This window comes from Rattus norvegicus, chromosome 4 (assembly GCF_021556685.1).
Source record: "Rattus norvegicus strain SHRSP/BbbUtx chromosome 4, alternate assembly SHRSP_T2T, whole genome shotgun sequence".
Lineage (NCBI taxonomy): Eukaryota > Metazoa > Chordata > Mammalia > Rodentia > Muridae > Rattus > Rattus norvegicus.
Window position 1 is genome coordinate 19,870,019 of NC_141537.1, and position 13,763 is coordinate 19,883,781.

Here is a 13,763-nt window from a genome sequence, read left to right on the forward strand (position 1 = left end):
CGCACACATGTAGCTTTTCAATTCCGACTTACTCTGAACATTTGCCTTATTAAAGAATAACTCCATTCCTGATAGAGATGACTATAAAAAATACTCTACAAAACACCCTGAGGCAGGTGTCATGAAAAGCACTCATCATTCCCTGTAAAGAAAAATAGGACACATGCCTGGAAACAAAATGACCTGCCATACAGTGCTGGTGTGTTAACATTCAACTTTCCTGTTTCACAGATGTGAAAATGGTTCAGAAAAAAGTTATGCAATTTCTCACAAGAAATACTGGACTTCACTATTATCTGAATGTTGGCTGAAGAGTTCTGAAACTTTAAGGAAAACTAGACTAATAGCACTATAATTTAAAAGTTATTACAAGAACTTAAATATTCCTGCTAGATTTTACAAAAAGTCAACACAGATCTAATTTGTTTAGTGACATAATTTTAAAATCATAATAATATCCCACTAGCAATGGAAGAGTGTTCCTCTTACTCCTTATCCTCTTCAAGATGAGCTATCATTTATGATCTTGATGTTGCTATTCTGGTGGGAGTAAGATGACATCACAAAGTAGTTCTGATTTGCATTTCTTTGATGACTAAGAATGCTTGAATATTTAAGTGTTTCTCAGACACTTTTTAAGTTCCTTTTTAAGATAATTTTCTGTTTATATGTGTACCCTCATTCTTTAATTGGGTTACTTAATTTCTTGACATCTAATTTTTTGATTTCTTTATATATTTTTTAAATTAGTCCTCTATCAAATGGGTAGTTGGTAAAACTCGTTTTCTATTTTGTAGGTTGCTGATTTTTGCAAATGATGGTAGAAGCATTTTAGGTTCATGAGGTTCCTATGTAGATTTTTAGTGGGTCTGCAAACTTATACAGCCACTATGGAAATCAGTGGGGTAGTTCTTCAGAAAGATGGGAATCAATCAACCTTAAGATCCTGCTATACTGCTCTGGGACATATGTCTAAAGAATACTTCATCCTATCATAAAGAACATATGTTCAACTACATTCATTGCTGTTCTGTTCATAATAGCCAGAAATTAGGAAGAAAAAAGATATCCCTTAACAGATGAATAGATTAAGAAAATATGACATATTTACACAGTGATAGAATATTACTCAGCCATGAAGTTTGCAGATAAATGGATGGAACTAGAAAAATCATCATGAATAAGGTAATTCAGACTCAGAAAGACAAGTATACTATGTCTTCACTTATATGTGGACATTAGAGCTAAATCAATCCATACAACCACCAGGATTAGACACAGGGTATGGAGCTAGCAGGGGGACATAGATCTCCTTAGGGAAGGAAAGTAGAATAGAGATGGGTCGATGCAGGGAGGTGGAGCTCAAGGATCAAGGGGAGAGAGAAGAGGAGGAGCAAGGTGAGTATATAAGACAGTTAATACTCAGGGCCATTTGGAGAGTAATATGGAAACCCGATATCATAAAAGCTTCCAAATATATGTAGAAATGGCATTGCCAAATAATGGGAAAGACATAACCATACTGGACAGCTCTTGTCCATGACTGTGAGTGAATTACACCTAATTGAGTTGTTGGCCCAAGAGGTCCTTGGGAACCCCAAACAACTCTGGTAATAAATACAGAGACCCACAGCTGGAGAATATGCAGAATGAGAGACTCAGTCACACTAAGGCCTAAGCATCATGGAGGACATCAGAGACATAAAGCCCTCTATGCAATTTAACAGAGTAGACATGTGAGTCAGCACGGCATGCAAAGATCCTGCACAGGACTGTACCAGATGGGGGTGTAAAGCTGAAAGAAATGGGCCTGTGCCCCACCCCTAAAGCAGTAGCTATTTCCAGCTGATAATGACTTGCAAATGAAAATTTAGTTTTCTGTAAGGGAGTCTCACTGGGGAAATAAAATACTCTTTAAGGGTACGCTGCATGATGGAATCTTGGGAGGTACCATGTCTCATAATGTACATTCAAAGCTTTTTTTTATTATTGTATTTTTATTTTATTATATATAATATTCAATATATAGCACATAATATAATATGCATTATTATAACATATTATAATTGTATATTATATGTTATATATTATTACATATATAATATGTAATAGTGTATACAATATTGTATATTATATATTATGCATAAATATATTTATGTGTATAATATATAATTGTACATACATATTATGTATAATAATATATAATATTCAATGAATTATATAATATATAACATGCATATAATATATAATATAATAATTGTGTTTATGTACAATATAATAATTGTGTTTATGTGTATATATATATGTATATATATTTTGGGGGTGCTATATGACTTTCAGTTTAGTGTCTTGATAGGATTCCTGAGTTTGTAAATAAATCAGTCTCTCCATCCTGTAAGTTTTCTTCATCTCTCTTCCTTCTGTTTACTTGTTTTGTCCTAATATGATGTTTTATCATATTATATTTTATTATAATTCCTTGGAAACCTGTTCATTTTCTAATGAGAGACAAAGAAGTTGGACCTGGATAGGAGCAGGGAGGAACTGGGAAGAGAAGAGGGCAGGATAACCACAATCAGGGTATATTATGTGAGAAAAAATTCCATTATGAAAAACATTGAATAATGAAAAAATCATTATATGTGACAACTTTTTGATATTTTCATAAACCTGACATTTAAAATCAAGAAGTTACATTGAGTCAAAGTAGATAATAGGGTTTCAAGAGGATCAATATTGTAACAGATGCCTAGCAAATGTATCTGTCTACAAAGGCACACTTAAGGGAAAACCTAAAATTTCTAAGACAGGCACATGTGGCTCATAGGTGAATACTGCTCGAAGACTGACTTGAGACTAGATTGAAAGAGGGAAATTAGCCGTGTGGAAACAAGCTCCGAGCTGCCCGAGGAGTGTGAAGGTCAGAGACCTTGGCACAGTGTGGAAAAGCTGGCAGAACTGTTAAATACTTCCCGTCCGTGCTTCAGGAAGCAAAGGGTAAAGACCATGGCTGAAGTAGAAGCAATTAGTGTTGATATTTCAATAAAAATGAAAATCTTAATACCTCCTTTTCTCTTCTGGTAATAGGCCCTCATAATTATATCAAAATAAGAAATGCTCTGTCGAAAGTATTTAGATAGTATGTTCTTTTTAGGGGAAAAGTTGCCAAGAAATTAGGAAGAAAAGATGTTACTAAAACACACAGGATTCTGAGTAAAAAGTGCAAGTTTTATGTAAAAGTTGCAATTAAACTTACAGTCAAAAAAATACCTCAACCCTATATATTTCTGAACATTCAAATATGTGAATGTCTGTTTCGATTTCACAGATGGCTGATAATGGATAGAAAGGATCTACACATCCAAATATCTCTTACAATCAGACATGTAGTCAATATCAATTTACTATATATACTGGTGAATGAGGGTAGTTGTGCTATCATGTGACTTATCTTCAGACTTAAGTGTAGGAAAATCATAAAGGAGAGAGATGGCATAAATAGTAAAACAAGATAGAGCACACATAATACAATCGCTGAGACACCTATGTACACAAATGATACGATGTATCATGTAATATTACTTAAGTTAAATATTACCACAGCCCTGGCCTAAAGAGAGATAATTCTTATAACAATGAAACATATTTACACTAAATATAGTTTTAGGAATATAGTGTTTAAAGATTTTCATTTTACATGTATTTGTGTGTGTGCGTGTGTCGCTGTGTGAGTGTGTGTGTGTGTATGTATATATGTATGCACATGTTTCTGTGTGAGCATATATGTGCTCCTGTGTACAAGTATCTGTAAAGTTGGAAGAGTGCATGAGAGCTTTTGGAATCAGAGTTACAGGCAGCTCAGAGCCTTTCAACAAGGTGGCTGGATCTCACAATTCAACAGCAAGTGTTCTTAAATTGCCGAGCCTTCTCTCTAGTATAAGAATTTAGGTTCTCTTTATATGAACATAGTTTTTTTAATGTAAGGAAAAAATTTGTTCACTAGAGGGATCCTTGTTTAGAAATAATTGCTGAAAGGAACGTCAAATTACTAATATCAGTTCCTAACGGGGACTTCCATTTAAGAACAAGCCTTAATGAATTCTTACCTCATCTTGAGATTTGACCAGAGTTCTGAATGTTTTTTCTCCACTTTCTCCGTCTATCATTTTATTTCGAATCTAAGAGAAAATGGATCAATTACTTTATTCTAGGAAATAAACCGACACCCTGAATACTATAATACTATTCATTATCAAGATTTTTCCTTATTTTTAGTAAAATTTAATAAAAATGGTAGAGTGATTGTACTCTTAGATGGGATTATTTGGAATTTTTAAAGGTGTCTCAGTGTAACTATTTTACACTATTGTACAATGAGAAAAATATACTTAGTGGACCTTTTTGTTCATCACTCTGCAGGTTTTGAACTTTAGCAGTACAAGGAGTCATGTTGCCCTGTTAGCACAGGAGATTTCAGTGACTGAGAAATAAAATGTATGTCTATTCACAGAATTAACATGTATTGTGAAATACTTCAAATTCTTCCTCACCTAAATAACCAACTCTTGGTGACAAAGGATTCAGAACTGTCCTTTATATTTTGGTGTTCTTGTTTCTTAGTTCTGCAGACCAGGTCACTGTTGTAGCCCTGGGATTCATCTCATAGCCCAGGTTGATTTCAACCTTGCAGAGTCCTTAGAGCTCTGTCTCCAGAGTACTGTGGTTACAGGACCCTTATATTTGACTTGCCCCTTGCAATTTACTTTTATGTCATCTGTAACAGTTCTGAAGAGCTTTATAATAATAGATATTCATAAAGACCTAGTAGGATTTCATATCACATAGAGCCCTCTCCCTACAACTTTCCAACTCCTTAAAAGACCAGATTCATAGGAATCCAGGTCAGATTCACAGGAAACCATTCCAGTCCACTGGAAACTAAGAATTTCCTTTAAAAAAATATTTCTAGAACATTACATTTGGGTGTTAATAAATGTCAGTGAGTGGAAAAACTTGGCGTGACAAAACAAATCTACAAAATATAGGATGGATCTGATTTGCTTAAGATATTTTCAGTTTGAAGGTGAAAATTAAGAGGTTGACTTTAAAAATAACCAAACTCTACTATGCGCACACTCCTTCCCTAAGCTCTTCATGTGTCACTTCTCTCTGTCACTGTGTTGCGGGAAGCAGACTCTAAGAGACTGAGTACGGTCATTATGGTGGCCCAGAGGGACTGCAACTCCAGACTCAATCTCATAGTCATTGCCTTTGCTTTAAAGAAACCCCTGAGACATGACAGCACTCCCTGTGCCATACTGCAGAGTAACTGCGAACTTAAACTATTTTTCTATTACATAGCTATCTTTACTGTCATCAAACACCCTGGCAGAGGAAGTGACATGTGACTTTGTTGAAATACAACAGGAACATGATGGTAAGTGCCTTCAGACAAACACTGCAGCTGTTTTTCTCAGATGGCCTTTCATGCAGTTGGGTGGTTGGAACCATTTCAACTTCTCTTTCAACAGCATAGCATGTTAGTCTCTATGAATTTTATTAAAATCATCGTTGTTTTGTACACTTAAAATAACCCTCCTTTTGGAATGAGCAAGAACATGAAAAACAATTAAGGCCACAACTAACCTGAACTATTTGTTCTTTGTCAATAGAAGTTATTGGAAGAAGACAGTCCAGGACATACACAATTTTAATGACAAAGAACATATCAGCGTGAGAGAGAAGAGAGGATATAATTCATTGTTCAGAAATGATGATGGGATGGGGAATGCAGGCTCAGGTCATGTGTCTCTCTGGCTCAGGCCTACCGTACACACTCACCTCCACTTTAATATCATTCTCTAACTCAGCATCGAGAAAATCCAGTGTGACCGGCTCCTGAGATTTGGGGTTCTACGCAGAACACAACAGTTAAGGGATTAGAAAACAATTGCTGTGAACAGAGTAGCTTGTGAAGCACATTCAGCATGAAACAATTCTGGGAAAGTGACTTACTCTCCTTGGGAGCTAGGCAATGAGCTTTGAGTGCAATGGGCAGCTGTCAATCAATTATCAACTGAAGGCAGCAAGTGACTAGAAATGCACCACATGGGTTCACAAAACACCATCGCTCACTTTAACACCCCCTGCCTTTTCTTGTGGTGTGTAAGGAAGCTCACTGTGGGATATGATAGTGTATTTATTTATATCTCAGGGGATACTATTTGCCTGCTACATGTACCTCATACAGTGTGATTTTAATTTCTCAAACATTAAAGGAGGTCATTAGATTACTGGATAGGCAAAATGTCTCATTTCCTTATAATTCTTGAAACATCGTATAGCGTGTCATATTGGAGTTCCAACATTTAGGACAATAAAAGATTCTACTTAAATAAAAGATTTTGAAATAACAAAATGTTAACAGGTAGATATTAAAATATTTTACAAATGAATCATCCAAACCTGGCCATAATTAAACATCAGTAATTAAATGCAGTTGATGGTTGCTTGCAAAAGTGATGGAAATTTTACCATGAGCTTGCAAAAGACATCTCTACTGGCACTGTTTTAAACACCATGTTAAAGTGACATGCTTCATAACATAAAAGTAGCAGACAAAAATCTGTCCAATCTGCATATCTCATTTAAATGAAGAATGACATGGTATAGTATACATGGGACTAATTTATTTTGTAATCATGCAGATGACTTATTTCAGGGAATCTTCCTCTTTCTTAAAAATCAGAATTTTAGATCTTCATGGTGTTGGATGGATAAGGATTCTTTAAGTAACAATGTTTGAAATCCTCTCCCTGTATCTTTTATGATGGAGCTGGGGAAGAAGTCAAGGACCTCGGGACAGCTCAGGAAGCACTCCATCCCACAGACCCTGCAGCCAATAAACGCTTGAAATATTCACTGCTTAAGAACCTGTATCATCAGAATCTATGAATCTTCAATAGAAAGGAAGTTTTGGTTTTCAGCACAATACACCATTGTTTGGATGGACAACTTTCGCTCTAGAAGAAAATATCCCTCTGAAATGTGGGTGCAAGATGGAAATAAAGTTCAATAATGAGAACTTGTGTTAAGCCCATGAAACTTGTAACTTCCTTAATAAAAAGGCACAACAAATGTTTCACGAACTATAAACATGGAAATTGATGAAATCAATGCAAAACAGACTCAAGACAATCAAATGAAAAATAAAAACGGAAATAGGAATGTTTCTCTTACATGCAATGGATAATGCATAGCATGACCAGCCCCAAACAGCATGCAGGAAGGAGCCGTTATCAGGAGGAATTGACAATATTCAGATCATGTCCCAATCCAACATATAAAGACAGAGAAGAAAAGGAAATCATAAAAGAAAATTGTCAATGCATCATTTGTATTTGTAAATGGCAACCTGGCAGAGCTTTGTTTTAGAAATATCCATTAAAATTTACAGACCAGAAAATTAAAAAATCACAGTCTACTTGTAAGAAAACACCAACACCGGCTTGAAGAAATCTGTTTTGTGAGATAGTCTCTGAAAGACGATCATAAAAATATCAAATACCTAGTACTTCTCATCAGCATGAGTTCCAACTAGCATAATTACCAAGGACAGTATTGATGTTAACAGATTTTGAATTTGTAAAAATTATGAGTCAGTATTAATATAGTACCTAAAAGTTCCCCGATTAAAGTCTCATGTGGCTGCAAGTTTGCCATTTAAAATTGCTTAGAATAAAAAGAAAATCATTATTTAAGTTGGTTGCTTTAAAATATTTAATAATATTTACATGCAATACTTATAGTTGTGGCAAAAATAAAATTCACCAAAATGCACATTAACAGCGAAAATGATAAGATATTCCAAAAGTAACATGCAAGCGGAGGAACGAAAGTATTTACTGGGGAGAAAGGAATGTGCATCATGGCAACCTCTTCTGGAATCAGGAAGGAATCTGTGCAGCATGTGCAGCAACCTAAGACTCAGATTACCCTGGGACTCTAACTGTAGGGGAGAGAGCTAAAGCTTCTGCCAGTCCACACTGTTACACGTCGGACGGATGAGAAGCGCGAAAACTCACTTGGAGGCTACATTCAATGAGAACTCTCAGGGGCGGGCCATAGCGTCACAGTGTGTATCTAATCTCCCGGGCGGGGTGCAGAATGAAGCACCTCCCTGCTTTTCAGATGAAAACACTGGTATTGTATACTGCACAAGATAAAGCACTGCTAACCAGTAGAACCGGATTATGACTCAGTCCCACCCATCCATACTTAAAGGTCACTTAACAGTGCTGCAGTAGACTTCTACCACATGTTTTAAGGGAAGTGATAGGCGTACCCCCACAATGACGTTAAATTTTCTCTAACATTTTGTATGTCTATGCTTAGGTTATAGGAGTCTCCTCCTGTGCTGAATATCTTGTGCATACATATATAAGTAACCAACATAGAAAAGGGGTCTTAAAATATTGTTTCAAAAAACCAAAAATTAACACTTTAGATTCCCAAATTTGAAAATTTTCAATTAGTGCAGGAAAGATTCTAGAACTTCTTATCCCAAATAAAACTATTATTATTATTATTATTATTATTATTATTATCATCATCATCATCATCATCATCATCATCACCACCACCACCATCATCATCATCATCATCATTACAAGGTATATTTAATTTTTATTTTATGTGTGTATGTTCTCTGCATGTGTTTCTGAGCACTGTACATGTGCATTGCCCAAAGAAACTAGAAGGGGGCGCTGGATCCACTGGAATAGGAACTACTGATGTCTGTGAGCCACCATGTGGGTGCTGGGAACCACACTCAAGTCCCTGGGAAGAGCAGCCAGTACTTAGCCTCTGTGACATCTCTCCAGCAACCACTACTCCATTTTTAAAAATTAAAAGCAAAACAAAAACAATCTTGCTAAAAATTCTCATTCAGGGAAATCACGCCACAAAGAATCATGACCTCATTTGCACTTAGAAATCAAGTTCACAAGCAAACTGTTAGGAAAACGTGGGTACGATATTAATGCCACCAGATTTAAAAGCAAATCTGCTCAGGAGCCATTTCATTCTGATTACTCCGATTAACAATATTAGAAAAACTCCCTTAGCCACCTTTCAACCAGGGCAACCTTTTACCACCATAATTAACACACTTTGCTTCAGCTCACTTAGAAGGGAAGCGCATCTCTCCCTCATGCTCTGGAAGCTTGGTGTCAGGAAAGGCACCCTCATTTGTAAGCTTTGAGAACAGAAGCTCGATTCCCAACTCTGATTTAGCAAATTTGAAAGCGCTGCTGTCTACCTTCAATCACAGTTACCTGAACGTTGGGTCTCCTTTTTCTTAAATTAATTGTCGGTATACCCACACCAATAGGCTGAAGCAACAGAAAAATGGTAGTTCATTATCCTACATGTTAACATAAGGATTCTACCCTTCAGTAAATTCTAGTCAGCTATTTCTTTGACAAGAAACAGAACAAATGACGTATTCACGATTCAAAACATTTGCACCGTAGACTCCATGACAACAAAGCAAAACAAGACACCAATAAAAACCAGAACTATTAATGGTAGTAAAAAATGATTTTTTTGAAGAACATGTTTATTTTCTTCCTGGATTTTCCTTAAGAACCTAAAAATTGGAGAGTGGGAGAGATAGTTTGTCCTAGATAATTTTCTTGGCTGAAACAAACGAACAAAAAAAGATTACAAAATAAATATTGTTGAAATGGGCACCGTTCAAATAAATAAGATGTAAAATGGGAAAAGTCCCTGCATAGTTTGTTGTTGTTGTTGTTGTTGTTGTTGTTTTTATTGTGGTAAACATGCTTGGTGATGGGGTTGTAAAAGAAGGTTGGGCCTCCTTGGGCCTCTCTGAGATATGGTAGCAACAGCTTACAAGGGGACTAGTGCTTATATAAAGGAAGCCTGAGAGTCCCCTGCTGTCCCTTTGGTTCCTCCTACCATGTGATATTAGAGGAAAAAAAATGTCTGCCGAGGAGGAACATACACTGAACCCAACTCATGCCTTAGTCCTCTACTTCTTGACACCCCCTCAAAAAATGTGTAAAATAAGTTTGATTGTTTAGAAGCTACCAGTCTATACTTTTTATAAAAATTTGCCATAGCTGTCTGAACGGACTGTAACAAACATATTAGGATATTATGAAATCTTGCACATTTGAAATTTGACTTTCTGTTATCTGAAAAAAAAAATGAAGTAACTGATATTATGCTAATGGAGAATTTAACCATAATGACAGATTTATTTTGATTATTGACTTTTTTGGACATCAATTATACATAATTTTCTATGCAATTATTTATTTAGCAGAGAGCATATCTAAAAAATAAAAAACTACTCTGGTTATTTTAAGGGGAGAAATAAAAACCCATGGTAGAAAAGTCAGAATAGATAATTTACTATATTTGTTGAAATGCGGCCGTGGAGTGAAACTTTTTTAAAATGGCAATTCCATAAAAAAATTGCACAAAATATTTGTGACTCGCTTATTTACTGATATACTGAAGCAAATTTGTGGAGCTGTATGTAAAGTACAAAAGTATACTGAGGTATTTTCTAAAAATACAGTAACAGGAAAAAAATCATGCCATGGACTTCATCATGTTTGCATGTGTTATTTCACCTTATTTAATAATTATGGGCACTGGAGAGAGAACTTCCTTTCCTTCAAATATATCGACGGATTGCTGGTGCAAGAGCTAAGGTAACTTTGACAGTGCACTGTCCATTAGTATTCAGGTCTTTCCCACGTGTCGATGCTCTCTGGAGATGGCTCCCTTAGAGCCTTAACGTAGCAAGTGAGGTGCATGAAGATGAGGTTCAAGCGTGATGTGCTGACCGCTATCCTAAGAAAAGTAGGTAAGCTAACTTGGTAAAAAAAAATGAAGAATGCTGTCAGATTTTCCTATGTTGTCTCCAATAACCTTGCGATCTCTAATCTTACTCTTCTTTTGTCTTTAATGTTGCAAAGAGAAACTTCAAGTTATAATCCCATTGATTTTAGTCAGAAATTATATGTTAGTAAATATGAACAAATTATATACATACCTTTGGCTGAAGATTTGGATGCAATAAGACATAACCATTAGGATCGATTGCAAAATAGTAACCGTTGGGGCACAGCTGAAAAGGAAAAATAAATAAATAAAACCCAGTAAACCTGCTTAGAGATTCCTAGGTCACAATTAGAAATTCACATTAAATGCTTTAATAGATATCTAGTAAAAGTCTTGTAGCACACTGAAGAAACAAAACACGGGGTCTTCACATTTTAAAAATGTTCTTAACTCTTTTGCAAGATTAACCACATGTATTTGTGACTGCTTATAATATGTTAATTTAGGTCCCCAAAATTGTTGGCAAGAGAATTCGTACGTCCACACGTAAGACTCTGGGGGACCCTGCACACAGTTGGTTCTGATTGGTAAATAAAGTTCCCGGCAGCCAATGGCTGGGCAGGACAGACAGAGGTGAGACTTTTAGGATTCCAGGGGAGGGACTGAAGGAGAAGGAAGGCAATCTGCCATGCTAGGAAAAGGAGAGAAATGATCCATGCCTAAGAAGGAGCGGGACAGAGAGCATAGCCACCATGAAGGAACCAGGGACGAGCAGCCCCAAGATGGCCGCCCAATTGGTCCAGGGCAACCAGGATGGAATATAGGATTTAGTAAGTAATAACTTGAGAATATCAGAGGGAGGTAGATTAGCCTGGAGGAAGTTAAGTAGTGACACAGTCATTGAGCTGTTTAAGGCATATCAAAATATAAAGGCTGTGTGTCTGTGTCTTTCATCGAAGAATCCAGAACATTGGGGCAGTGGTGAGAAACGCGCTCCCATGGGAAACAATTTGAGTAATCAATTGGGTACCACTACACGCATTTGTCTTCTGTTTTGTGGACAAACTAAAGCACATACTTTTGAAATAGGAAGCATAGTCAAAGGAAAAATTGCAGCTTACTGTAAAACGTGGTGTCAATCTCTTAATATCTTCCAGAGACACATCAACGCCCATCACACCAAGAATCAACTGGTTCTAAAGGAAGATGTCAGTTAGTGCGTTTTACACCAGAATGTATTCTACAGAAATGTATATTCAGTCTTTAGTCTTACTCACACATATACACGAGACAACGTTTTTGATGTCAATTTACAAGCACTCTCAGGTTTGACTGTTTTTAACAGCTTCATCATCCCAATTACTAACTTATATAAAACAATTATGATTAAAGCTAAATCAGAAAAGACACTAAAATTCTATTCAAGAAAAGAGTTGGGTCAATAACTATGGTCTGCTGCTATGAACCCATCCTCGGCTGAATAAAACCAATAAAGGAAAACAATCTGACAGGCAAGCCATACTAAAATTTTAAAACATGTTAAGAAAGGATATAGATTATTACAATATTATAAATTTCAGGTTTTAGGCCTCATGAATATTTAAGATGTCAATGGCAGCTAAAGAAAGAACCAATGCTTTGTAGAACTTCAGTAGTAAAATGAAGTAGTTAACTCAAACTTATTAAAGCTAAACAAACTGGGCTGGGGAGATAGTTCAGTGCTTAAGAGCACTGACTGCTCTTCCAGAGGTCCCAAGTTCAATTCCCAGCAACCACTTGGTGTCTCACAACCATTGTAATATGGTATCCAATGCCCTCTTCTTGTGTGTCTGAAGAAAGCAACAGTATGCTCACATATATTAAATAAATAAATAAATCTTTAAAAAAATGATATGAGGCTCCCAACACATTTACAGCAGAGGGCAGCTGTGTCTGGGTTCAGTCAGAGAAGATGTACCTAACTCTCAAGAAACTGGAGGCCCCAGGGAGTTGAGAGGTCTGGTGGGGATCATGGGGATGGGGTGGGGACATCCTCATGGAGACAAGGGGGGGATGAGGGGAGGAGGTATGGGATGGAGAACATTTGGAGGGCAGACAGCAGGAGGGAATAAAATCTGGAGTGTAAAAAAAATGAATAAATAAAATTAAATTAAAAAAAAACTAAACAATGCTTTAGTACAACAGAATTTACTTAACCAGAAACTAGAAATAAATATTACTTTAATCCAGCAATATAGCCTGTTAGAAGTAAAATAATTTCTTTAATACAGTCATTCCTAACTATATAACTCTATTTAAAATCAGAACTATTTAATACATATTAGACATTATATGTATGAACTGCATTCAATAATTAGTACTTTCTAGTAGATGGCTTCTGCTGCACTGATAATATTATCAGAGCTGTAAAAAATGAGTTTTTGGGGGACCAATATTTTATTGAGCTGCAAAAATTAATAAAAGAAGGAACCTATTAGATCCTTAGGTTATTACAGCTGTTAAAGCTATTACTTGAGAATTCAAAAACAAGGATTCAGTAATCTATCTGCATCAGACTCAAGGAGAGTAAGCACAGATATTTTTGTAGGTTTTACCCCTGAATTCCATGAATAACTGAAACATATTTTAAGATGTGGCCTCAGGACACTACTGTCCACCTAGCACGTCATTTCTTGCAGTCTGACTTTCTGTTCCCATCAGGTCAGTTAGCCCAACTGAAGCTGAACCCTGACTCTAAGGCCACCAGTATTTGACCTTCACTTCCCTTTTCCCAGGTGGTTATCGCAGGGACAGCTGTTACCATTGACCTCTAGCCTTACAAGACAATTACATCGTATGTGTCTCCTTATAGAAATATCTTATCCCCCTGGAGCACCAACGTCACA

At 36.3% G+C, this 13,763-nt stretch overlaps 1 protein-coding gene across 8 annotated transcripts in view; it reads right to left on the minus strand.

Moving 5' to 3' along the window:
• Positions 1–13,763, minus strand: part of Cacna2d1 (calcium voltage-gated channel auxiliary subunit alpha2delta 1) — a 430,807-nt gene that overhangs the window by 42,205 nt on the left and 374,839 nt on the right. For 2 of the 8 annotated variants that reach the window (XM_087656128.1, XM_087656127.1), the window contains exons 17-21: positions 12,000–12,074; positions 11,090–11,164; positions 9,336–9,392; positions 5,842–5,913; positions 4,107–4,178 (exon numbers count right to left, since the gene is read on the minus strand). In XM_087656128.1, coding sequence (XP_087512254.1) covers positions 4,107–4,178; positions 5,842–5,913; positions 9,336–9,392; positions 11,090–11,164; positions 12,000–12,074 — 351 coding nt within the window. 8 annotated transcript variants of the gene reach the window in all.